At 38.1% G+C, this 24,120-nt stretch overlaps 1 protein-coding gene across 1 annotated transcript in view; it reads left to right on the top strand.

Moving 5' to 3' along the window:
- ANO2 (anoctamin 2) overlaps positions 1-5,903 on the top strand; it is a 190,937-nt gene extending 185,034 nt beyond the window's left edge. Inside the window, exons 23-24 of the mRNA XM_082784479.1 lie at positions 3,401-3,506; positions 5,082-5,903. Coding sequence (XP_082640605.1) covers positions 3,401-3,506; positions 5,082-5,363 — 388 coding nt within the window. The 3' untranslated portion in view covers positions 5,364-5,903. The remainder of the gene's footprint in view (positions 1-3,400; positions 3,507-5,081) is intronic.
- Positions 5,904-24,120: the final 18,217 nt, after the last annotated feature.

The following is a 24,120-nucleotide window of genomic DNA, read 5'->3' as shown; positions in this document are numbered from 1 at the left end:
TTCTCTGGACTACCTGTTACCTGTTCCAGTGCCTCATCACCCTCATATTAAAGAATTTATTTCTTATACCTAATCAAAATCTACCCTCTTCTGGTTTAAATGCATTACTCCTTGTCCTATCACTGTACTCCCTATAAAAAGAGTCCATCTCCAGCTTTCTTATTCCATTAAAGAGGATTTCCTCTACTTCCATATTTTGTAAATTAATTTTTTTGATTAATTAATATTCATAATGCCCTGGTATTGATATTATCTACACCCAGTGATCAATAGTGGATTCTAATGTATTCCACTGAATAATTCTTATATATTCCTGTACTGCTGAAGCACAGCTTCCTTGTGATTCAGTAATGTTGTATTCAATTTATTGAGGACATTATATCACTTTATTTAGATATATTTGCAGTTACACTTACATATAATTCTGATTGTTTCTACCAGTCTTTGTCTCCACACTAAATACTTGTTAAATATATCTGCATATTAACACTGGCTGCAGGTCAATTTTGTCTAAGTCATGTGTGGTCCTTTCCGTCCATCCTCACTTACACCTCCTACTCCCTCCCTTCCAACCTCCCCCCTCCCCCCCAAGAAATTACCTACAGAACCTGTAGACTTTAGTGTTTAGAAAAGACATGATTGTTGCACTTTAAAGTGTCATGTTCCACAGAATATTTAAAAGGGAGGTGGGGCTGAAGCCCAGCTACCTTGTCTGTAGCTCTGAAAACATCTCCCTTCACCACAAGCCATTTGCTGGTGTTCTGCTGAATTTTGATTCACACAGTGTGATTTATGTGTACCACTTGGCCAGGTGAAATTTTCATGGGATCTGATGTCCTTCAACACTTGAATAGTTTGTAAAGCTCCAAGTACATTAAATGGAAAATGCACCGCCATTGGAGACCCTTTCAGGTGATTCTGTGCTTGCTGTCAAGACTGGCATTGATTTATTGTGCTAGGAAAATGTACAATAAACTCAATGTTTTTCCTTGCCTTGATGTTCAGGCAAATTAAATTCAATGGAACTGATTCTGTCCTTTTCTGTAGCCCTGGTACACTGGTTTGTGCAACGTGTAGAAGTCCATGTTGTACAAAAGGATGCAAGAGGGGAAATCTTACAGTATAGGCATAGCATAGGACCAAAGATAGGAAGGAGAACTGGACTGCTGCATGTGCACCCACTGAACAAAACAAATTATCTGGGCTCTAACCAAACCCAGACAGTGCTTCCAATAATAACTCCCAATTTACAGTTATTGTCTCCTCCTCTTCCTCCTCCCTTTCTGCATCACAGATTGTACGTACCCTGTGTACTTTGTCTCCAAAAGCTGCAGCCCAGAATTACATCCAGCATTTCAGACTGAATTTGTTATGAGTTTGGGAGGTTTTGTAAATGTGTAATTTAACATGCAGAACCACGTGGATAGAACCTGAAGGTAATTTTGGTAAGCACACCTGCAAACTGAAGCTGACAGATTTTATATATGAACCTTCTCCATTATCCCCTGATGGAGGCTTTTCCGCAGTCTAATGAATCTTACTGTCAGGAAGGGTTTTGTGGTATTCAAAACAGATTTTCTGTTTCTTAATTTCATCCCATTAAACCTAGTCAAACACTGTGAACAGCACTAAATTATCCCTTTCAGTCCTAAGGGCACAATTTGTGCATGGTTATCATGTCCAACTGTGGCTGTTACTTACCAAAATGGAGCAATACATGTGCACTTCTTTAATCTTCTTTGGTGAGTCAGTCTCTTAAGCCCCTGGATTGTTTTGCTGAACTGCCTTCAATTTCTCTCCTTCCTTCCTTCCTTCCTTCCTTCCTTCCTTCCTTCCTTTCTTTCTTTCTTTCTTTCTTTCTTTCTTTCTTTCTTTCTTTCTTTCTTTCTTTCTTTCTTTCTTTCTTTCTTTCTTTCTTTCTCTCTCTCTCTCTCTCTCTCTCTCTCTCTCTCTCTCTTCCTCTCTTTCTCTGTTCCTCTTTCTCTCTTTCTCTCTTTCTCTCTTTCTCTCTTTCTCTCTTTCTCTCTCTCTTTTCTCAATTTCTCTTTTTCCTTCCTTCCTTCCTTCCTTCCTTCCTTCCTTCCTTCCTTCCTTCCTTCCTTCCTTCCTTCCTTCCTTCCTTCCTTCCTTCCTTCCTTCCTTCCTTCCTTCCTTCCTTCCTTCCTTCCTTCCTTCCTTCCTTCCTTCCTTCCTCCCTTCCTCCCTTCCTCCCTTCCTCCCTTCCTCCCTTCCTCCCTTCCTCCCTTCCTCCCTTCCTCCCTTCCCCCCTTCCCCCCTTCCCCCATTCCCCTTCCCCTTCCCCTTCTCCTTCTCCTTCTCCTTCTCCTTCTCCTTCTCCTTCTCCTTCTCCTTCTCCTTCCCTTTTCTTCCTCTCTCTGTCTTCCTCCCCCTCATCTCTTCCCCCTCCTTCCCCCACTCACAGCTAAATGGCTGAATGCAGCATTCCAGGTGTGGCTTTACCTGAGAATGTTCAGAGAAGGGCTAATATCTCCCAGCACCATCATGCCTTTTGTTTATACATCCACAAGTCATACTGTCCTGGTGCCATATTTCAAACTTGTTATAACTTGCTGGCCACTGTAAACTTCAGGCTATTTTCATTGCATTTGCTTTCAATCTTTATCCTCTCAAAGACCCTTCAATTGTTTTATTTTTAATTATTTTCCATTTCCCCAGATTATTCTTATTGTGTTTCCTGTCTGTATTTCTTATTGCTTTCTGTATTTCCTGCTATTTGCAAAACTTTCCAATTTAGGAGCATGTGTGAGTTTTATTAGCCTGTTGTTTATGTCCAAATGATTGATGATAATACTAAAAGCACCAGTCTTTGCACCAAACGACTAAAGCTTTCTTTTATCCCGTCTAAAGCTAGAAAACTTTTTTTTTGAGGAAGTGCTTTTTCCATGGCTCCCCCTGTCGTTTATGCAGACAGGAAATACTAGAGTGTGAGTCAGGTATTATGTAGGCTGATTTACTTCCTAAACTGATCTCAGTTTAGGTGTGATGAATACATGCTTGTTTTCTGTGGTCTGACAATGCCTTGGACTACATGTATATCTATGCTTTAGCTTCAACAGTTTATTCCCTGTACAGTGACATCAGTTTAACATTTGCAAAATAAAGGACACATTATTAAATCTGGGAAAATCTGGAAATTTCCAACATTAGAACAATGTTCTGATTTTGGTTACAACTGTGAAAACCAGCGTAAGCTTGCTAAATCAGTGGCAATAGTCCAGCTCTAATTCTGGAGCTGCATTTCATAATATGGGTTGAAGTAGGAACATCTGGAATATTTAATTCTTTAGATTTTGTGATTGAAAAATCATGTCAATCAAAGCAATTGGTGCAAGAGGATATTGCTGGAATCATGTGATAACTGAGCTGCCTTCATTGACAGGTTTAAAGATTACAGAGAACCACCTTGGTCCCCAAATCAGTATGAATTTTCTAAACAGTACTGGGCGGTCTTATCTGCTCGCTTGGCTTTTGTTATTCTATTTCAGGTAAGTCTGTTGAGTTACTGAAATTTCATTCACATAAATATTATAATAAATGAATTTAAATGCATGTGCCAAAGAAGCCCGGGTCCAATCAAGCTTTAATGTTTGCAAATACCCAAATTAATCTGCTTGTACCCGGTCTACTGGGCTGGCTGAAGTGTCAGTAAGCTATAGCAAAGATTGTCCTTTTGTAGCACTGTAGCATATTTCTTCAATTTTCCCTCCCTGCATGGAAGGGAAGCTCCACAGCCTGCATTAGCCCCTGGCACTGGCACTGATCCCCAAAATGCCACAGGATCTTAAACATTTCAGTTAAGTAGACTCTGTGGACTATTATACTCACAGTCATCACTTGTAAAAAGCACATAAATGCTATGTAGGCTTGTAAAACACAGTTCTTTACCCAAAGCAAGAAATAAACAGAATTAATAAATATTCCAAGGTCTTTTGCCACTTCCCACAAGTCAGTGGAGTAAATTCTCCCCAAGTATTGAGAGTTCATTGATAAGGGATTTGCTATCAATATTTTGGATTCTGAATATAAAAAGCTTTATGCTCTCATTCTTGATCTAGTATCCCTTGACAGTCAAATCAGGCCCACCCCTAATATTGAAATCTGCCTGTCTTTTCTTCTCTACTTCCAAATATTCCTAAGAGTGTCTGAGAGGCTTGCCTGGTTTATATTGCCATCTTCTGAATCTTTGCTCTGACATCAGTAATTTTCCACCACTGCCTGAAGAACATTTGAAGCCACTGGTTATGCTGGACCTCAAATAGTCTGCCTGTTGTTCTGCCAGAGTACATTCCCTGATTAATTATTTCCATTGTCTCATATGGGAATGGAGTGTTCATAGTAGTAGCCTTGTCAGCAAATGTTCTCACACATTTAGAGACATGACACAATACAGCAGTTTTTGAAGTATTATCATTATAATATAAACCTGAAGGCATAATTTATCAATAGATTTCACAAACAAGCAAAACTTTTTGCCCAGTCTTCTTCCTGCTACTATGTTATATGACCATCACCTGCAATGACATTGATGTCTGAGGTTTGAAATTCTGGCTCATATGCTGCGGACAGAAGCATATGTCAGCAGACAGAAGTATTTGAGCGCACAAAGACAATGGAAGTTGTCTGCTGTCTGCTTAGGCCACATTGGAAACACATGGGTATGAGGGTGTTGGAGGATGATTTCACTGACAGTGCTCTTCAGTAGTGGATTCTGAACCCAGTCTCAACAACTCTGATGTTGAGAACTGAGCACCTTTGAACACCTGTAAGGAATAACACAGGTTTAGCTACTTAATCCATTAGTAATTTGATGAATCCAAATCCATTCCCTTTTCAAACCCAACTGAAGCATGTGTTTAATTCAGCCTCACCACTGAGGGGTAGTTGTGCAGAAATGTGAGCTCTTTCCTGAACTGATGCTATATTCAATGACTTTATACTATATGGTTTCAGCAAGATGTTTTTGGTATATACCTCATACCTATAGCAAAGGTTTGATTTTGCTCTAGTGGAAGTATTTTGGATCCTTCATTCTTGTTTCATGTCTACTGCTCTGTTTGCAGAACTTGGTGATGTTCCTCAGTGTTCTGGTTGACTGGATGATACCTGACATCCCCAAGGACATCAGCGAACAGATCAAAAAAGAGAAAAGTGTGCTTGTTGACTTTTTCTTGAAGGAAGAACATGAAAAACTGAAACTGATTGAAAGCTTTATCACACGTGACAAGCATAAACAGAAAAGTGGGACCAAAGACCAAAAAAGCCGAGCTGCCAGCTTCTGTCAGTTTGACCGAAGTCAGAAAGGCAGCGTTGCCTCCTTTAGCTCACAGCACACAGAAGTATGAATCCATAGGGAAGGATAGCATTTTATGCTTACCTCTGTGATACCTATTTACTGTGTGATATGATTCCAACATGAGCAAGGGAAGGAGAGACAGTCAAGGAAGAGACGTAACAAAAAGGAGGCTTCTTTTTCTTCCTTAAAAACTCCATATATAAGTGTCTCTGTTACATTTTCTGTGCTATCTGGGCTACATGATTTTCAGAGTTTATTAGTAGGGGGCATGGGTTACATTGTAACTGGTCCTTGTAGTGATGCATGTGAGCTGGGTAGGCAAGCAGAAATTCTCCTCACTTGTGCAGTCTCAGCAGAAAGACCTCAGCAGAAGGACCCCATGGAACGTGGGGAATAGAGTAGAAAGTTCTGCCCTAATATCTCTCTTTGGTGGATTTGATCAACCCTAACAAAGTGCACACAATGCATGGTCTTATGTTTTGTAGCTGTCACCATATGGTTGATAAACATGTCGAGTCTCAGGGAGTCTTTATGCCTTCCTAATGTACACTGCTACTTGGTGCTATCTTGGTAGAGCATGAGGGGCTGCTGTTAAGGGGATGGAGCTGTGAGAAAAGAAGGAACTGAAAATCACTGAGGAATTCCATCTACAGATATATTGTATTTTGCTTTGCAGGAGCCTGAATGCATGTGGTAATGAGCAGAGAGGCCACAACGTATGCATGTGAATTAAGTAAAGCTGCTAGAACTAGGAAAGCTCATAGTTATTCATTGTCCTGAAAAAAAAAAAAAAAAAAAAAAAAAAAAAAAAAAGCATGTTTGATTCTCCTCTCACTTAGACTTGGAATTCAGCCAGTATCAAGAGGAATCATGCGACTAAACAAACACCAGTGTGAGGCTGACAACTGAGAATGGAATCAAGCCCTGTAAACCATGTGACATCTCTGTGTACATTGCATGTAAAATAACAAAAGTTGCTGTTGTGCATTTACTGTAAACTAAAATATTTTACAGATCTTTATTTCATTGGAAGAAAGACTTATTCACTAAGCAAACTTTCATCTACAACGTTTAATGAATAACTTTACTCTGTTATGAATGAAAATAAATCTTTGCTAAAAAAAATCCATTTCTTTTACATGACATTCTGTCTCTAGTCTGACTTGAAATTCAGAGTTTAGATAAAAGATTTTCCTCTCATTTTGTCTTTTCACCAAAGCTTTCAAAACCATGAAAAAGCACAAAACAAAAGAAGTGCTTCAGTTTCAGGCATTATATACAACATGATCACTCTTTAGCATTATAATTTATTGTATATATTTCTGAAGCCTAAGAGCTTCGTTCTCTTAGATGAAAAGTTCATTTTCTATGAGAACATTTCGTAATGTAATGAGAGAGGTGAAATTAATTGGTCTTTTTCATTCAGTGCCTAAACTAAAGAGAATGAAAATGGGAGAACTGTTACAGGGTGGGCTGAAGTGAAAAAATTAACTTCGGAATTTCATTTTTAAATGAAATTCCGGTTATTTATCCTTTATTTTATTAGTGTTATTTATCCTTTCTATCTAGTATATCAATTTATAAAATGATAATGTCAACTTGAATAAAATTGCAAATGCTTAATTTTGTTGAAACAAAAGTGTGATGTCTCCAAATATTTTCCTTTTTCCCCTGTCAAAACTCATTAGCTGAATTTTAGATGAATTCAGAGAGAGTTTTGGCCCTGTCCTGAAACTTTTTTTTTTTAATGAATAATAATTTGTTAGGAAGATTGTCCAGCTCCAATTTGACTGAATATGTTTAAGACTAAAAATGCAACTTGTAAATGTGCAAAATGTGTAGTAATACATTTTTCCTTTTTCCAATACACAGAGTGATTCAAATACATATTGTGAACATATGTATATGTACACAAATACACACATATGATTTGAAGAGCTCCTGACATAATGTACTGGATATAAACTATTAACAGTGTATATATATGGTGTTTCTAAGCGATTGCAATAGGTAGAAAATTACAGGAAAATATTCTTTTTAAATACAATGTAAGCTTTGTTAGTATGAAAACCTCACAGTCACCTGTGGTCATATGAATAACATTTTTGCGAAGCACAAAGTCATGATGCTGTATCTTGCAGAAGCTCAAGGGTTTGGTATGACCACAATAGAGATATTAAAATTTAGGTGCCCTCTGCATTCACCTGAGAAAGAAAGGCACCAGCAGCCAGCTACTCATCCCATCTGAACACTGATGTCTGATCTGAATGGATCACCTCTGAGAACACCTACCTCTTTCCCTGCATTCTAGAGGGAACCCGGATAAATGCCTTAGATTGTGCATTTAGGCTTTAGGATGCAGAAGTCCAGCACCTAGCCTCCAGACACTGAGTGCTTAAGATGTTTACATTACTTAGAATTAGCTGAATCTCTAATTGATTATACTTTTTCTGTTTTGTTTTAAATTTGCTAGGTGAGAAACAAAGCTTGTTTACCCACTGCTATGATTAACACTTAAGTGAGAACACTATATCTCCTCCAAAACTGCCACATTTTACTTTCAAAGGATGAACAAGCCCTGTTGAACATTCCAAGGTCTCATATATTAAGAGACCCCTTACCATAAGGGGTCACTCATGTTTCAAGTACCTGATATTAATGATAACTATGTGCTCATTTATACGAGGTGGCATTTCGGTGTGAGATCTGGAGGTTTTGTTACTGTCTGTACATTGTGGTTTACATCTCTAGTTTACTGAAATACAATTAATTTTCTTCACTCCAAAATGTTTCAGATGGGGAGAAATGTTGTGTTGTTTTAACAGCAGAAATATCAGACTTGCCAGACTTTTGGAATACTGCGATGTTCCTTTTTTTCCCCCAGATTGGTGGAAGTGCATTCAGGGTTTGTAATGTGGTATACAAGCCACATGGCACCCTCTTTTCCAGTTGGTTGTTGGATACAGTAGAGTCAGAGTTAAGGCTCATAAAATAGAACCATTTTTGTACATTCTCCCTCCATCCAGGAAATACCTTTTTGTATTTTTAAAAAGTCTGAGTGAGTCAATAATGGTCAGAAAAATGCTATCACAAACTTGAATGTATTAGGTTGTTGTTACACAGAATTTCCATAACAAGCAACTGAAGTGTTTGCTATGATAATGTGTTTCTAGATAATAACATGTTGCTAGGACAAGAGGAACTAGAGAAGCAGGCAGATGTACACTTGTGCTCTGAAAGTTTTCCTGAGGTTTATATATCTCACCCAAACAAGGTTGGGAAAGAGGCATTGCAGCAACGATGGCTCATATCCAGATTGGATCTACTATGATATCACAAGCAGAACAGACTGCTCAATTATCTTTATCTGTGATATAGTTTCTATTTTTCCCTTAAACTTGAGAGTTTCATTCACTGAGAATTCCTGCGCATTTTGTATTTGACTCAAGTGCAGTCCCTAAGGATCGTATTCATTGTTACATTTCTATGGTAACCTCTGGATTCTTCTGACACTGCTTCTCATCAGCTACTGTAATTGTAGATCATTGATTGGGCCTACATTCATTCCCAGTTTCTAACTTATCTGCTTTGGACAAAGCATGACTTTATCTGATCCGTTTTTTTCAGAAAGATACTTGTAAATCTACCTGCAAAGCATCCCCTTAACATAAGTCATGTCTCAAGCAAAGAATGACTTTTTCAAGAGACATGCATTGAAAGACCTTCTCTAGGGAAGAAGAGATTAGGGACGTAAGTAGAAACCCAAAGTGATAATAAAACCTGTGAGCTATTGTGACTCCTGGTTTTAGCAATGAAAATGAGCTAAAATCTCTGCAAAAGAAAGGTAAAAAGTAAGCAGTGAGGAAATGTGCATAGGTGTTGTGAACATTTAGTTCAGATTTTAAAAGTCCATCCAACCGTTCCAACAAAAACAAACAAACAAAAACCTATATCCCTTTGTGTGTAAGTAGCTAATGCCACACTGAAAACTACAGTCACAAAACACCAAACCCACACTCTAGGCTTCATTTCTGGTGTTATTAATAGAAACGTATATAATTGCACATCTAACCAGAACAGTGAGAATAGGAAATAACAAAGTAGAGGAATGAGGATAATATAAAGCCTTAAGATGGATATAAATGGATCTGACATAATTATTAGACTGTGTAAAGTCTCTACCTCCCAGTCTCTCTATGGCCAGCAGAAGCTTATGATGACTGAAAGAGGTTGTTGCTCCATTCACCACAGCCTCTCCTTTGGATTGTTGGTGCAGGGTCGTTTAAAAGAGCTTTCCTAGGTTTTTCAGGAGAAGAAATTGACCCAGATTGAAGGGGCCTTTACTTCTTGCTCCTGCATCATGCTGTGAACTTCAACATCATTTAGTTCAAGAATCCATCAGATCCTTTTCACAGTGACTAGCCCTACTTTTATAGAAGGCTTGCAGGAATTGAGTGAAGCTATATGGGAATCTTATCCCTTTCTGTCATGCCTTCTTCATGGATATTTGCCCTCTTTTAAAAGTATCAGCACTTGTAGAGATATCATTGTAATGGGTGTCACTGTTTTTTCAATCCTCAGCTTTCTCAGAATGTAGAAAATCTTGCTATCTAGACCTCTTTTACAATTTAACCTTTCATGACACTCAAAACTAATGAAATTTAGTCCAGGAAGAAAAGGGTAGCCTATATGGAAGTATGTTTGTTAAATTATTGCTTGGAAATGTACAAGCACAATATTTACTACTGTTACGAATAAACTCTTCTTACTACGATAATATAACATCTGTTGCAGTTACGCAGTCTCACCCTTTAATTATGTATAGATGGCCTTATTCCCCGTGTGGTATAATCTTTTTGCTTTTGAGAAGGAAATACAAACCCATGTTTTGTGACCTATTCTTGTACATAACTTTATTCACACCATATACCAGTTAACATATCTCACAGGTCCAGTAATATCAGATTTTCAGTTATAGCACTAGAAAGTGCCTTCATGGGTAAGGAGGGAAGATAAGACACAGACCCAAACTCCTATACCTTGCCTAGGAAAGTACATTGATATGTGTTTCATCTGAAAGACCCACAGACAATGGAGGAGGCATACTTCTAGGGAAAAAGAAGAGAAAAGAGAAGAGAAGAGAAGAGAAGAGAAGAGAAGAGAAGAGAAGAGAAGAGAAGAGAAGAGAAGAGAAGAGAAGAGAAGAGAAGAGAAGAGAAGAGAAGAGAAGAGAAGAGAAGAGAAGAGAAGAGAAGAGAAGAGAAGAGAAGAGAAGAGAAGAGAAGAGAAGAGAAGAGAAGAGAAGAGAAGAGAAGAGAAGAGAAGACTATGGATTCTGTATGCCTTATGTACAACCTAGCATCTTTTTATTTTATTTATTTATTTATTATGGAAGGTTATACTTTAGTTATCTTCTAAATGTGTTTAAACCCCTCCTAAATTGCTCAGTACTACCAAAACTCTGAATATTCCCTACAGTTCCCATCATCTGCAAATGTACTCAATAATAAATTATTAACTGATTTTTAAATTATTGATCAGTGCATTAATTAATGGGATGCCTTATTGCTTTCTTCACAGTGCCTATGGAATTGTTAAAATTAAGCAGATTCTGTAACACCTCCTGAGACAGCCCAGTACTACACTTTCCTCATACATAATTGTCTAATAAAAATTGTTTATTTATACAGATTTTCAGTCCACTTGTCATTCCTGCAGGTTTACTGTTTCTGATTCTTTAGAAACTCACTAACAACAGTTCTTCTATTCAAATATACTGCATTCTCTGAACTATTTTTGCTGATCATCCTTGCTCTACAGTTTTAATGAGCAAAATCATTTATATCATGGGATTATATTATGTCTGTCTCTAATGTGGCCACCTGAGACAAGATCCCCTGGTTCAAACCTCACTAGAATCAGTGGAAGTCTTTCTTTTGACTTGAGTATGCCCTTGATAAAAGAGTTTCTCCTATGCAATTCTGTATGCAGCTTTCAACAGAATGTAACAAATTCAGGTTCAGAAATGTCACAACAGTGCAAAAATGTGTATCCACAGCAAACTCTTCCATTGTTATGATCTTCAGTGAGTCCTTCCACATCAATGATATGAAAAACATGGACAGTAAGCTGTTTCACCTTGTGCTTTACTGAGATTGGATCACTCTTCAAAAGTAACAAGGAATTTTGCCTACATTCATACTGATGTCTTGTTTGGAATGTTTTTAATAAACCTGATTTTCAGAACATTTATCACTCTCTGTGCTGTAAATATGTCTTGTATTTAAGACAGACTCAACTACAGTTCACTTTCGAAAGCCATGTTCTTTGAATTTAAATATATTAGGAATTAAAAGAAGAATCACTTTAACAAGGCTATTCTGATGAAAGATAAGGCAGTACATGCTGCTGCTATAAATAACATAAAATGGGTAAGAATCTAAGAATACTGGTTTGTAATCTAGTTAAATCTATGTATGGAGTGTAAGATGTGTAACTTCTGGTAGCAGAGTGTCTGTTAGCACGTTGTAGTGTTTGAATTCAGTAAGTCCAATAAACAGGAAAGCAATGAGATCCATTAACTTGGAAAGGCTTTTACATTTTGCGGAAAGACTATTCTAAGAATCCAAGTTGCTCCTTTAAAACTAGAAACTAACAAAGGAAGTTGGACCAAAGAAGAAGAGATTCATCAGAAAAGCCAAGAGAATAACCTCCATGAATCTGTGAGAATAATGCTGTTATTGTTTGAATTAAGATGTCTGCACACAGACTTTTCAGAATTTATGTGTGTCAGAACACAGACACACACTTTTCAGAACTTATCAGGATCTCGTTCAAGTCCATAGCCTCAGCTTTTGCTCAAGCTCTAATTATCACAACAGGATCAGAGGAAAAGAGTCACTAGTGTTAGTGCTTCTAAATTTACCATGTCTTGGTCTACTCACTATTCTTGCATTGACTATTAATGATAATGTTAGATAAGACTTGACAGAAATATTGATATTCCAGAAGTCTTACAGTTTCACTTGAAATTCATACACTGGGGAACAATCTATTCCCTGTTTAAAGAGAGAAGAAATTGAAGTCCAATCTGAATCTGTAAGGTAAAGTCTGTTTCTTTAGCGATTCCTCAAAACAGACAAACAAACAAACAACAACAACAAAAATATGGAGGCTTTGGTTACACAAATGCAGAGATAACTTCCGGCATTTTCTGTCCAAGAATTAAACTGAAAATTAGCCCTATCCTAAAAAGTCAGTTCTCTAACAGGATTATTACACCACCCAAATAAAGTTTACAGTAGGTGCTTCCTTAAATAAGATACAAACAAACATGACAATAAAGTTGTCTGGAGTTTTACAGGTGTGATGTAAACTTTCATCTTGTGTCTAATGCTTTAGCTACTTTTCTATCTGTTCTGACCCTTTACAGTTATGTATGACTAGTAAAATATTAATTAGGAACTAACAGGAACCCCTTTGTAATTATTTCATAGTAAGTATGTAACTTAAGAATTTTATAAGATTTTTCAAAGTAGAATTCATATTTCAGCCAATTCCCCAAAACATCCTTCTGTTGATGCTGGGAGAGGTTTCGTTTGTTTGTTTTGTTTTTCTTCTTATTTTTTTTTTTTTACTATATCTAATCTGAGAAACAATATATTTTCTTCACTGAAAAGGTTGTAAGTCATTGGAATAGGCTGCCCAGGAAAGCAGTTGAGTTACCATCCCTGGAGGTAATCCAGCGACACATAGATGTGGTGCTTTGGGACATGGTTTAATGGTAGACTTGCTAGGTTGAGAGTTGGGCTTGATGGACTTGATGGTCTTAGTGGCCTTTTCCAATCTAAATGGTTCTATGATTCTATGATATTCATAAGAATTTGGAAACACAGAAAGTCAATGAGGAGGTGAATCTAGGAGGACATGGAAAAATAGAAGAATACTCTTCTTCAGGTCTTTGCTTAAAAGTCCAAAAAAAGGGGAAGACAGTGTGTGAAATATGCACTTCATTATAAAACAAATATAAACCAATTGTAGCATGGATTAGGAGTTGTTTTTTGTTGTTGTTGTTGTTTGTTTGTCTGTTTGTTTTTTTGGGGGTGCTTTTTTTAAGATTTTTTTTTTTAAATAAAAGTATAAACAAAAACAAATGATCATACCCATCATATTATTTGTTCATTAAAATGCCATATAAAACTGGTTCCAGTAGATGGAGCAAGACAGCAGAAGGAAAACAAGGCCACATACTGGGTACTCAAAGGAGATGGATGTGTTCATGAGGTTCATGAAACACGTGTCAAACCATCAGAGGACAAAGTACTTCAAAAGCTACTTCATGGGTTCCAGATCAGTCAGAAAGACTTTTCACATAACCAAAACTGTCAAGAGTTTTTCCTTGGTGTTGGCTTAGTAAATGAAGAAAAATAACCACTTAGGATTTTCTCTGAAGTCAAGGGAATATATTAATTTTAACTGGCATGTTATTTTCTTGGCTTTAGTGAGATTAAGACAGCTTCATCCTTCAACAAAAGTGAATGCTGTGAAGAAATACTGAATGAGACAAACTTTACATATCCTATACAATCTTCAGTACCTTATTGTTGCTGCCCCTCTCTCTGTGCTGGGCGGAGAGCTTGTTACTTTGTTTACAAATGAACCTTGCAAGCATCATGTGATGCAGGAAACATGGCCAGAGGCCCTGCACAGGCTCAACCCAGCTGAAGCCATCTGCTGGGGCACACCACAACGCCTCTGGAGTCAAAACAACACAAAACAACAACAGATCTTACCTGGGGATAAAATGCTATTTTTTTTTTTTTTTTTTTTTTAGTATTATTATAAAATATATATATAAATTTTTTAAAAAGTTATTTTTTTTTTAATTTTATTGTCTAGATAGTTAACATCTTTCAGAAAAAAAAAAAATCAATGAAAACAGCTGAAAATAACTCCCACACACATCAGCAATGATTTTTTAACCATGTCTATTTATCACAGAAGCCTCCGGCAGTCAGCCAGCAACATCCGTGAGGCCTGCGTCCTGTCACCAGCCCAGGAAGTCTGTGACACCAAGCTGCAGGGAAAGGGGAACATCTGTGAATACAGCTCCATCCCCTGCCGGCAGCAAGGAGGAGGGTCTCCTTCCTCATTCAGGATCAGGGGATGTTAGATCTTCTTCATCTTTCTGCTTCACTACCCCATAAATTTAAGGCTCAGCCCTACTCAGTCTTCTCTAAGCCATACACAATCATCCTCATTGGCAGGTATGGTTCACATATATATATTGATAGTGGCAATCAGTTTGACATCATTTTCATTTCCTTTTTTTCCCGTTTCTTTGCCAAAATTGAGCTGAAAAAACCATATAGAAAAGGACGTAAAAAATTGTGGATAATTTATTTAAAAATTATTTAGGAAAAAACACCACACAAGAAAAATACTACAAAGACACTAATCTCCTTTAAAGCTGCTTCCTTTTTAATATTTTTTTAATATTTTTTCTTTGTATGCCCATATCTGCCAGACAGGAGGATGTGAGGAGGTGTCTGGTAGTGGTGCTTGGCTACAAGGCTGCCTCAGTTGGGGATGCACCTACACCACACCAGCTGTGTGAAGCTGTGGGAAGGGGGGGGGGCTTCTGTGCAGGAAGCCTGTGCCCATGTCAGAGGGATTGTGGGCAGTCTTCTGTCATCTCCTCTAAGTGATGTGCTTCTGGAACTGACTCAGCTTCAAGGTGTTTCTTGGTGATTTGTGACTACATGGGTAATGTATCACTTGCACAGTCAGGCTTGCATCACGTCCTGCTTTGAGTGGACTATGCCAGTAGTGAGGTATAGACAGCAGTGTTGTTTCTGCCTGCTGCAGGTAACCCCAGCATGCTTGTATTGTTTCCTATTTTCTCTTCCTTTTGATAATAAATAAATAAACAACCAAATAATAAAATAAATTAATTGTAAAAAAGGAGTTTTTTCTACCAATTTCTTCTCCCTTATTAGGTTGAGAAGATCCTGGGCAAAGGCAATGACTCCCTCTTCTCTTTCAAAACAACCTTTTACTCATGCCCTCAACCTGTGGTCTTCCAGCATGTATCTTCCATAAGCACAGAAGACAGCTGAGACATCTGTTCTTCCCTCCTACTGCTTCAGGAGTAGGGTGTATGAGAAAGTAACTGGAGATGGACTGGGGTGTTCCCAAACACCAAGCCACACCTTGGATGTGAACACAGATAGGCATTCACAGACATTCAGGTGTCACTGAGGCAGCACAGTGTGGACACTTGATGCAGAGTAAATACAGCTCTGCCCTCTATTCTCCTTCCCTCTGCATTTCCCTTCTGCAGAAGACACCTGGAGTGTCAAGAGCCAGTTTAGCAGCAAAGGAAGACAGCCGGGGGGACATGAGGCTGTGTTCACCTAGGATACCTCTAGAGTTTTGCAGCTGTTGGCTGCCACTGCAAGAACAAACAACTGCATAGAAAATGCCCCAAGTTGTGCAGGAGCTTTTCCATACTTTCTGTCCAGAATTGGAAGAAAGAAAACTGGGGGTGGAGGGGTGGTGGTGGATGCGGGTGTTGTGTGAAGAACAGAGAGATTTCTGAGTCCATTAAGCAGTCTACACCATTAGAAGTCTCTATGTCTGGACATAAACATTTCAGTTCCAAGCTGCTACTTAGTTACCCATGTCAGTCATCTAGGCTTCATGGTCTTGCAATTATGACACCTCCAGGAAGAGTGCTCATAGCACATCCTGAAGAAGCACATGGGGACAGCTACAGAAAAATAATTCTGCTATGAATAAATCTGTAAAAAATTTTTAATTAATACCAAATTGAAAAAAATATATATATTTGCTTTTAGATAATTTATGACAGGAAAGGGTGGGATTTGTTGAATAAATAATTCCTTCTGAATTAGTCACTAGGTCTAATTAAGAGATACCAATGGGACAAAGAATCAGAAGACTGAATTTAAAGGAATATATAGTTTAAACATAAGATAAAAGTAGTATTTGAGAATATCAAAATAAACATTATGTGTGAATGCTTTTCCTGAGATGAGCCAAGGGAAATATTTTCCTGGGGTTTGGCCCATACAGCATATAACAGATGAAACCAATCTGGTTGTTCTTCTGAATGAATTACACAATTAATGGATAGAAGGAGATATACATGTAGTTGATACTAATGCAATGTCTGAATGTCATTTGAGCAGTAATAGCTTGTAAATCCTTACATTTGGGGTCTGCCTTATCTTACAATTGTCTTTGTTGCTGGTGTAGCTCCATTGACTCCAAAGAGCTCACACATGATTTCACCTCTTTGAGAGAGGAAAAGGCTCTTTGATTCTAGGCAAAAAATTTAGAGGTTTCAGCTCTCCTGGCAAGACTATGTTTGCTGAAGGATTTTTCTTTTCATTTTAAATAGACATGCAATTATCATGTCTAATCTGATCCTGAGGAAATCTATTAGTCACAGCCTTGCTCTTCAAACCATCCAAGCAGCCCAGCTGATGCTTTGCCCTTATGATCTTGCTAACAAGGTTTGCCTAAAGCCTTTGCCTAAACCCTTATTGGGTTTCATTCCAATAGCTAGTAAGTGGCTTAAAACATGTATATGCTGAAGGCAGTTCACATTTTAGTACATCATCATGAATACCAGACACCCCTTTTTAGTGACCACTTGTTTTCTTCTCCCATACATTGGTATAAATCAGCTGCATAAACAAAGTAAAGGTGAGAGGAGGCTCTCACTCAAAAGTCCAATAAGAAAAATCCAGATCCTATTCTCTGTGTAACTGCTGAGACACATTTCCTATCTGCTTCTGCTTCATTTTTGTGTAAACTTAGGGTAACTTCAATTAACTGTGAAGAACTACTCCAGTTCTGTAAATGAGATAAAGTTAAACCTAAAGTGAATGTGAGACCTATGTGTGCAAAATGCTTGCACTGCACTTAGTGAATTTTAAATGCAGAACAGTCTACAAACATTGTGATTGGACATGATTTTCTATTAAAATATAAAATTGTGTTCTATCAGCAGTATGGTTTACTACTAAAAGCAAACCTGTACTGTTACTGAATTTCCTAATGCTACTCCAGGAAGGCTGTTTTCAGGATTTGCTTTTGGGTAGCCTTGGTTTGTGCAGTTCACAGATACAAGGCTGCATGAAGCTGGAGGATTTGGGAGCCTACACCAATAACATATGAATAAAAAGTGTTAAGAAAACACTATCAAAAAAGCCTACTGTTTCTAGTCCAGGCAATTTTTAAAATACTGTAGTATATAATAGAAACCCAGGAATGTTAATGAAAAAACAGTTAAAATATCTTCAGACTCTGAGCTCTACTCTCTGAGCAGACTCTGTCTGTGTAAGTGTGTGTAAGACATACTGCATTTTAAGACAATTTCTCTTAATATGAACATGGAAATCTGGTAATGATAATCATAAGACTATTGCATAAAACTCTAACTGCATGGACTTGCACATTCTCAAAAAAGTCATTCTGTATTTAAAATGAGAGTGCGAACAGATCTCCTGCTGTGGCTTAGTTCAAGCATCCAACTATGAGAGTGACAGCCTGTACTTTAACATATGTACAGAGGCAGAAGAAATAATTGGTTCTCAAAGCTGAAGGTGAAGACTAAAAAAATATAATGAAAACTCCTAGAAACATAAAATAGAAATACTGATAATGCATCATGACTTTGTTTCTGCCTCTGCCCAGAGGAACTAGGCTCGTAAGGGTATTTTGTGTCCAGTCCCTCTCTGCTGAAGTGAAAACAGAGCTACCCATCATTACTGGCATGAAGAAAGCACACAAGGGTACGGAGATATTTTTTTTTCTTGCTCATCACACATCTGCCTTGTGTTATCTCCAGCATCCTAAGGTCATAGCATCTGAGCAAATAAGTTGGATGATATCAGCTTCACCAGCATGAATAGAATGGTATTTCTGGACATTTCCAGATGTGCTGCCAGTGGTGTTACAAGTGGCACGTTGGGAATACCACTGCATTTAGCATGGATTCTTGCCTGAAGCCTAAGGCCTACAAACATACAAGGAAAACTAATATCTAATTTTTAGCATTACCTCTGCTGTAAACCTGACAGTATTGTCCCATCTTAGGGTCTACAAATAGAAGTTTTTAAAGCAAATGGCAATTCCATTTTCTTCCTAACATAGTCTTACGTAGCTCTAATTTTCAAGCTACTGTTTCTATACAAGTATACATTGTATACAATACACATGTATTAATGCTCTCATACTCTTGACAGAAAGTGCTCAGCAGCTGATAGGTCCAACCTTTAGTTGGGGGCTACTGAGAAAGCTCTACTGTTATAAATGTTTCCATGAAGATTTAAACCAAAAGAGTGTCTTGTCTTTATCTCAGGCCTATAGTTTGATTTTTTTTTCCCTTTGTGTTTCTCACATCTCTAAAAATAAATACAAATTATCACAGAGAAATATAAATGGTGAATTCTCTCTCTCCCTGTCTTAGAAATGTGTCTGTAAAATATTAAATATTCCACAAGAATGATTCTGAAATATTTATTGCTAAGCATTATATCAAGGTTTGGTTGGAGAGCTGCCAGGCAGAGAAGGACCTGGGAGTGATGGTTGATAGTCAGCTGAATATGAGCCAGCAGTGTGCTCAGGTGGCCAAGAAGGCCAACAGCATCCTGGCTTGCATTAGAAACAGTGTGGCCAGCAGGGCTAGGGAGGTGATCATCCCCCTGTACTCGGCTCTGGTGAGGCCGCACCTCAAGTACTGTGTTCAGTTTTGGGCCCCTCGCTACAAGAAGGACATCGAGGTGCTTGAGCGGGTGCAGAGAAGGGCGACAAAGCTGGTGAGGGGCCTGGAGAACAAGTCCTACGAAGAGCGGCTGAGGGAGCTGGGCTTGATCAGCCTGGAGAAAAGGAGGCTCAGGGGCGACCTTATCGCTCTCTACAGGTACCTCAAGGGAGGCTGTAGCGAGGTGGGGGTTGGTCTGTTCTCCCACGTGCCTGGTGACAGGACGAGGGGGAATGGGCTTAAGTTGCGCCGGGGGAGTTTTAGGTTGGATCTTAGGAAGAACTTCTTTACTGAAAGGGTTGTTAGACATTGGAACAGGCTGCCCAGGGAAGTGGTGGAGTCACCATCCCTGGAAGTCTTTAAAAGACGTTTAGATGTAGAGCTTAGGGATATGGTTTAGTGGGGACTGCTAGCGTTAGGTCAGAGGTTGGACTTGATGATCTCGAGGTCTCTTCCAACCTAGAAATTCTGTGATTCTGTGATTCTGTGAAGGGAAGCAAATGCTATTCCAGACAGCACTTGAGCTGGCTTGGGATCACTTTTCAATATCAACACTTTATGCAGAAACTGAGACCACCCCTCTTTTTGCCACTGGTCATACCGTTGAAATGAATGTACACCCATCTCCATGTGTCATTTAGCCGTGATTAAAAGGCCTGTTTCCTTGACACAGTAAGTGCATTATATTACATCACAATTAGCCATAAACAAATCCCTGATTGTGGTATGGGTTAAAGGATAGGGTAGGTAATTTATTTATTTATTTATTTATTGTACACCAGTTATCGTATGCATTTGAACTTTTTAATGTTCCTTTTATGTTTTCTGTTCCTGACATTCTTTGAGTCCTTCTTCCAGGATTTTAAACTAAACAATAATAGAAATAGGTTAAGCATTTGCATGATGGTGTAAACTCTTTCATGCATCTTTCAAATATTCTATTAACATTATTTACCTCCATAAGTGATACTATTGAAATTGATTACAAGGAGACTGTGTTTCTGGCTGTTGGAATATGACAGGTAGCTAATTTTTCTCCCTTCCCCCAACCCCTAACTTCTCACAGGTCCATCCTGTAAAATTATGGTAGAGTGAAATTTCAAGATAAAAGTGCACTGCCTCCATTAGATGTTACTACTGACATTCAGCACTGGTTATCAAAGATTTCATCTCTTCGACTTTAAAACACTGCCATCTGTTGCTTCTAGGTAGTTCAGTCTCTGTTTATCCAAAATTTTGTTCCAGACCATATGGAAAAAACATCTATTTTCAATTAACCATCATATTTTCTTAAAATATTCTGGAGTGTTGAGAAAAAAATAGGCATCACTTACTCATAAATGTTCATGAAGGGGGTGATAATTTATTAAGAACAGTTTTTCCAAGATTTTGACCTTGTGGTCATACAGTACACTCAGATGTCATGAAAGCCATCACTATAATAATATAAAAATGTAAGCATTTGAATGCTATTATCAATCTACAGATTTCACCAGTACTAGTGTATTAACCTACTAATTTTCATTGGAAACATTTCTGTCTTGGCCATTCTCAGGTTTTTCTTTTCCTGTGGTCTGAAATTTCTCACGTCTTGCTAAAGGCTATGTGTGACTTATTGCAAATTTGAATCTGACCCTTTATGCTGCTGATGAAGCCATGCAAAAGCCTTAGGTATTACATTAAGTTTTGTAATGTAAGAAATGTCAAAATGTTCTCTCCTGTAAAAGCAAGAAAGATTATGTGTGTGTGTTTGTCACACTGCCTATGGCTGTATCAGTGGCAGATTGGCAGATAGAAGCAGTGAATCCTGTAACCCAAATGCCCACCTGACATGTTTGAGAGGTGGGTTACTTCATATTAGTTCTAGACAGCTTCTGTGGACTGATTGTCTGGTCATAGCTGGAAAGTTTCAAGTGTAGTTCTCAATTCCTCTTCCAGGTTGCATCCCTCCAGAAGGAATTTTGTTTGTGTGATCTGAGACCATACTACGGCGTAAACCAAAGAACAGTACGTAGACAATGAGGGCATCATGTACAAAAGTGATCCAATCTAAAACACAGAGCCGAAATAAAAGAGATAAATTAAGCCAGTAGAGGTATTTGCCAATGAATCCATCTCAGTGGGATCAGTTCCCTCTTTTCTTTCCTGAATCTTTATATCTTTATTTCTGATATAAATTTTCATTGTTGAAAGTGAAGGAGATCACACTTAGGCAGAAATAGATTGCTTCGGAACTAAAAACAAATAAAAAAAAATAAAATAAATAAAAGGGTGTTATTATTAGGAAAGGACTATGCATGCCATTCCCCAGTTCAAAGGAATATTTAAAATGAGAAGTTGGGTTTCCATTCAAAGCCATCCTCTTTGATGCAGGATAAAGGCCTGCCTTCCATCCTTCAAACAACTGCAAGATTTTCTTCTCCTGAGTTACAGTCTTGTCCTCCCAGCTGCTTACATGCACTACCCTCCCCCAGATACAAGCAGATTATGAACTATGTAAAGTGACCCAAGTTGAAACCAAGGAGGAAAACAGGAAGTGCCAGGTGGCTAGAATATGAGATAGATACTGGTAAAATCAGAAGAGAACTATAGTGATAAAGAAGTATATAAAAATGGGGAAATGACACATCAGAGTTCAGGCAAAACATCAAAATGGAGCATGCATTTGTTTGTCCATTTGTATTAAAGAATAAAGGCTTTGGCTCCTGGATCAGTAAGGTGGTTGGAAGGAAATCCACCTTTGAGGTGGCTTGAGAAAGGATGAAGGTAAGATGATATAGAATTGCCTTGACAGTTTTGAGGTGTTCTTCACCTCTTAATTTACCAGCTATCAGGAATAACTGTAGGCAGCAAGCAGGGAAAAAAAAAAAAAAAAAAAAAAAGAAAAGCATAGGCAGTGCAATAGTTCTGGGAAGAACTGTTGTTATACTGCTTAGCTGAGCAATAGCCACTTTCCTTTTGAGCTTGTTCTACCTAGGTGACTGAGGATTTTGAGGACAAAGGCTGCCTCTATTCACCACTATTAACTTGGTCAAGAATTCTCAAAAATAATGTTTTTGTTTAAAAGTTATCTGGACGTTGAAGTGTCCCAGGGAAATGTTTTTTAATTAAATCGAGCAAGATCTGGCAGGGACATGAGGAGATGTTGGGCTGGAGCAGGCTGTTGGCCTTGGAGGAGCTAACAGCCCACAGCTCAGCTTCCTCCTCTGAAATGAGACTCAGGTCCATGACTCTGCAGTGGCTCTTCATAAGGGTCAGTCCCTTTCACCCAGGAAGAGTTTTTAGTTATCTGTACAGCCTAACAAGAGCAATGAGTTCCTTAACTTAGTGGCAAAGCATCTGGACAGAGAACAGGAAAGCCGGTATTTGAACAAGGGTGTCCTCTTGCTTTAACTAAGTATGTCAATTAAGCACATTACTCAAAACTGCTTGGTAGGAAGTATGTGACTGACCTTTTATTGAATGAAGAAATTACATGATTTCACTACAGTAGACAAACTTGTAATATGGAAACACTCTTTCAATGGAAAAAAGTCATCATCAGGTCTGTTTACTCTGTTATACTTCAGGTCTTACTGTAAAATAAACAGCAAATGGTAACTCCTGGAGATCAGAGTATATATGCCTCATTTATAGCAAGTTTCTGTGCTGTAATAAAGTGTGCTAAATCCTTTAACCAAGATCAAAATCTAACCATGTACTATGCATGCAGTTAAGATAGCATTAATGTGTGTTATATTTAATTAATCAGAAAATTAATAAGCTCAAGTTGAACACTGATTCCTTTCTGGTAACTAATTATACACTTCTCATCTTGAAACAGTGCCAGATACATTTTTTTGCCCATCAGTTCTGGTACTTCATCCAATTTTGTTATTAGTGTTTAACTGTACATGCAGTGGGATTTAAGAAAGGAAATTTAGTGTCTTTTGCTGTCTATCTACATTATTTTATTTAAAAAAAAAAAAAAAAAAAAAAGTCCAAATAAATTGCCTGCCTCATGGATAATTGAGTTGATCTTAAGTTTTGATCTTTAGTTTTTGATTTTCCAGAAACTAACACCTCTACAGTCTTCTATAAAGCTCATCTCTGGAAAATATTATGCTTTCTATCAGCTCACTTTGCCTCTCATGAGCTCACTCAAACTCCTACAGAACTACTTGTTCTTAAAGTCTTCAGTGTTTATATCTCACTGTCAGGGCAGCAGAGATTCCTGAGTGATAGTCCACGTATCATTTTTGGGACAACTTTTAACTTGTTCGCTGGCAGTAGCAATTTTAGCCTAGGAGTATGTTATGCTTACAAAGTCCTTGCCATGAGTTTACAACCAAGAACACAGTGGAGAATGATAACAACAACAACAAAAGCGAACTACGTTTTCCCCCCACAGGAAACTGTAGTTACAGTGATATGATGCATTGCCAGGCAGATATAACTAAGCCAGCTCTGAACGAAAACATAGATAATGGTAGCAGTGGACCATGTCAGCTTGGTGCTCTAATATTTTGGTTAGGAAAAGCATTGCAAATCAGAGAGCTCAGTAGAGGGTAAGAGGCTGAGGCAGGCGCCCAAAATATCTTTTTGCACATTGCACACTGGCAACAAAAACAGTGTGCTTATTTAATGAAATAAAATAAATGCTTTCCCAGCTACAGAGACTAGAAAGTCACCATAGCATAACAGGATCCGTCTGTGATCTTTCTTCATTGTTTTTCCTTATATTTGGTAATTTCAAAACTGGTGTATAGAGATTAGGCTTCTTTGTGATTTTGTATGGACTCTTCTTCTATAGGTGACAATTATTCTCCAAAATAATTATGTAGGGTATCCATAATAACTATACAACCCCAAACTGGTTGCTGTCCATTGATGTAACTAATGAGAGCCACACGTCCATGATATGCTTCACCTAATACCCTTCCTAAATATCTCACTCTGCCTCCTGAAGGCCCTCCTGCTTCTCCTGAGTATCAGTGCTATCATTGCTAATGATATCCCAGTTGCCCCTGAA

The sequence above is a fragment of the Aythya marila genome (genome assembly GCF_965140915.1).
Source record: "Aythya marila genome assembly, chromosome: 1".
NCBI classification, from domain to species: domain Eukaryota; kingdom Metazoa; phylum Chordata; class Aves; order Anseriformes; family Anatidae; genus Aythya; species Aythya marila.
Note: the sequence above shows the minus strand (reverse complement) of the source record. Positions and strands in the feature narration are given on the sequence as shown.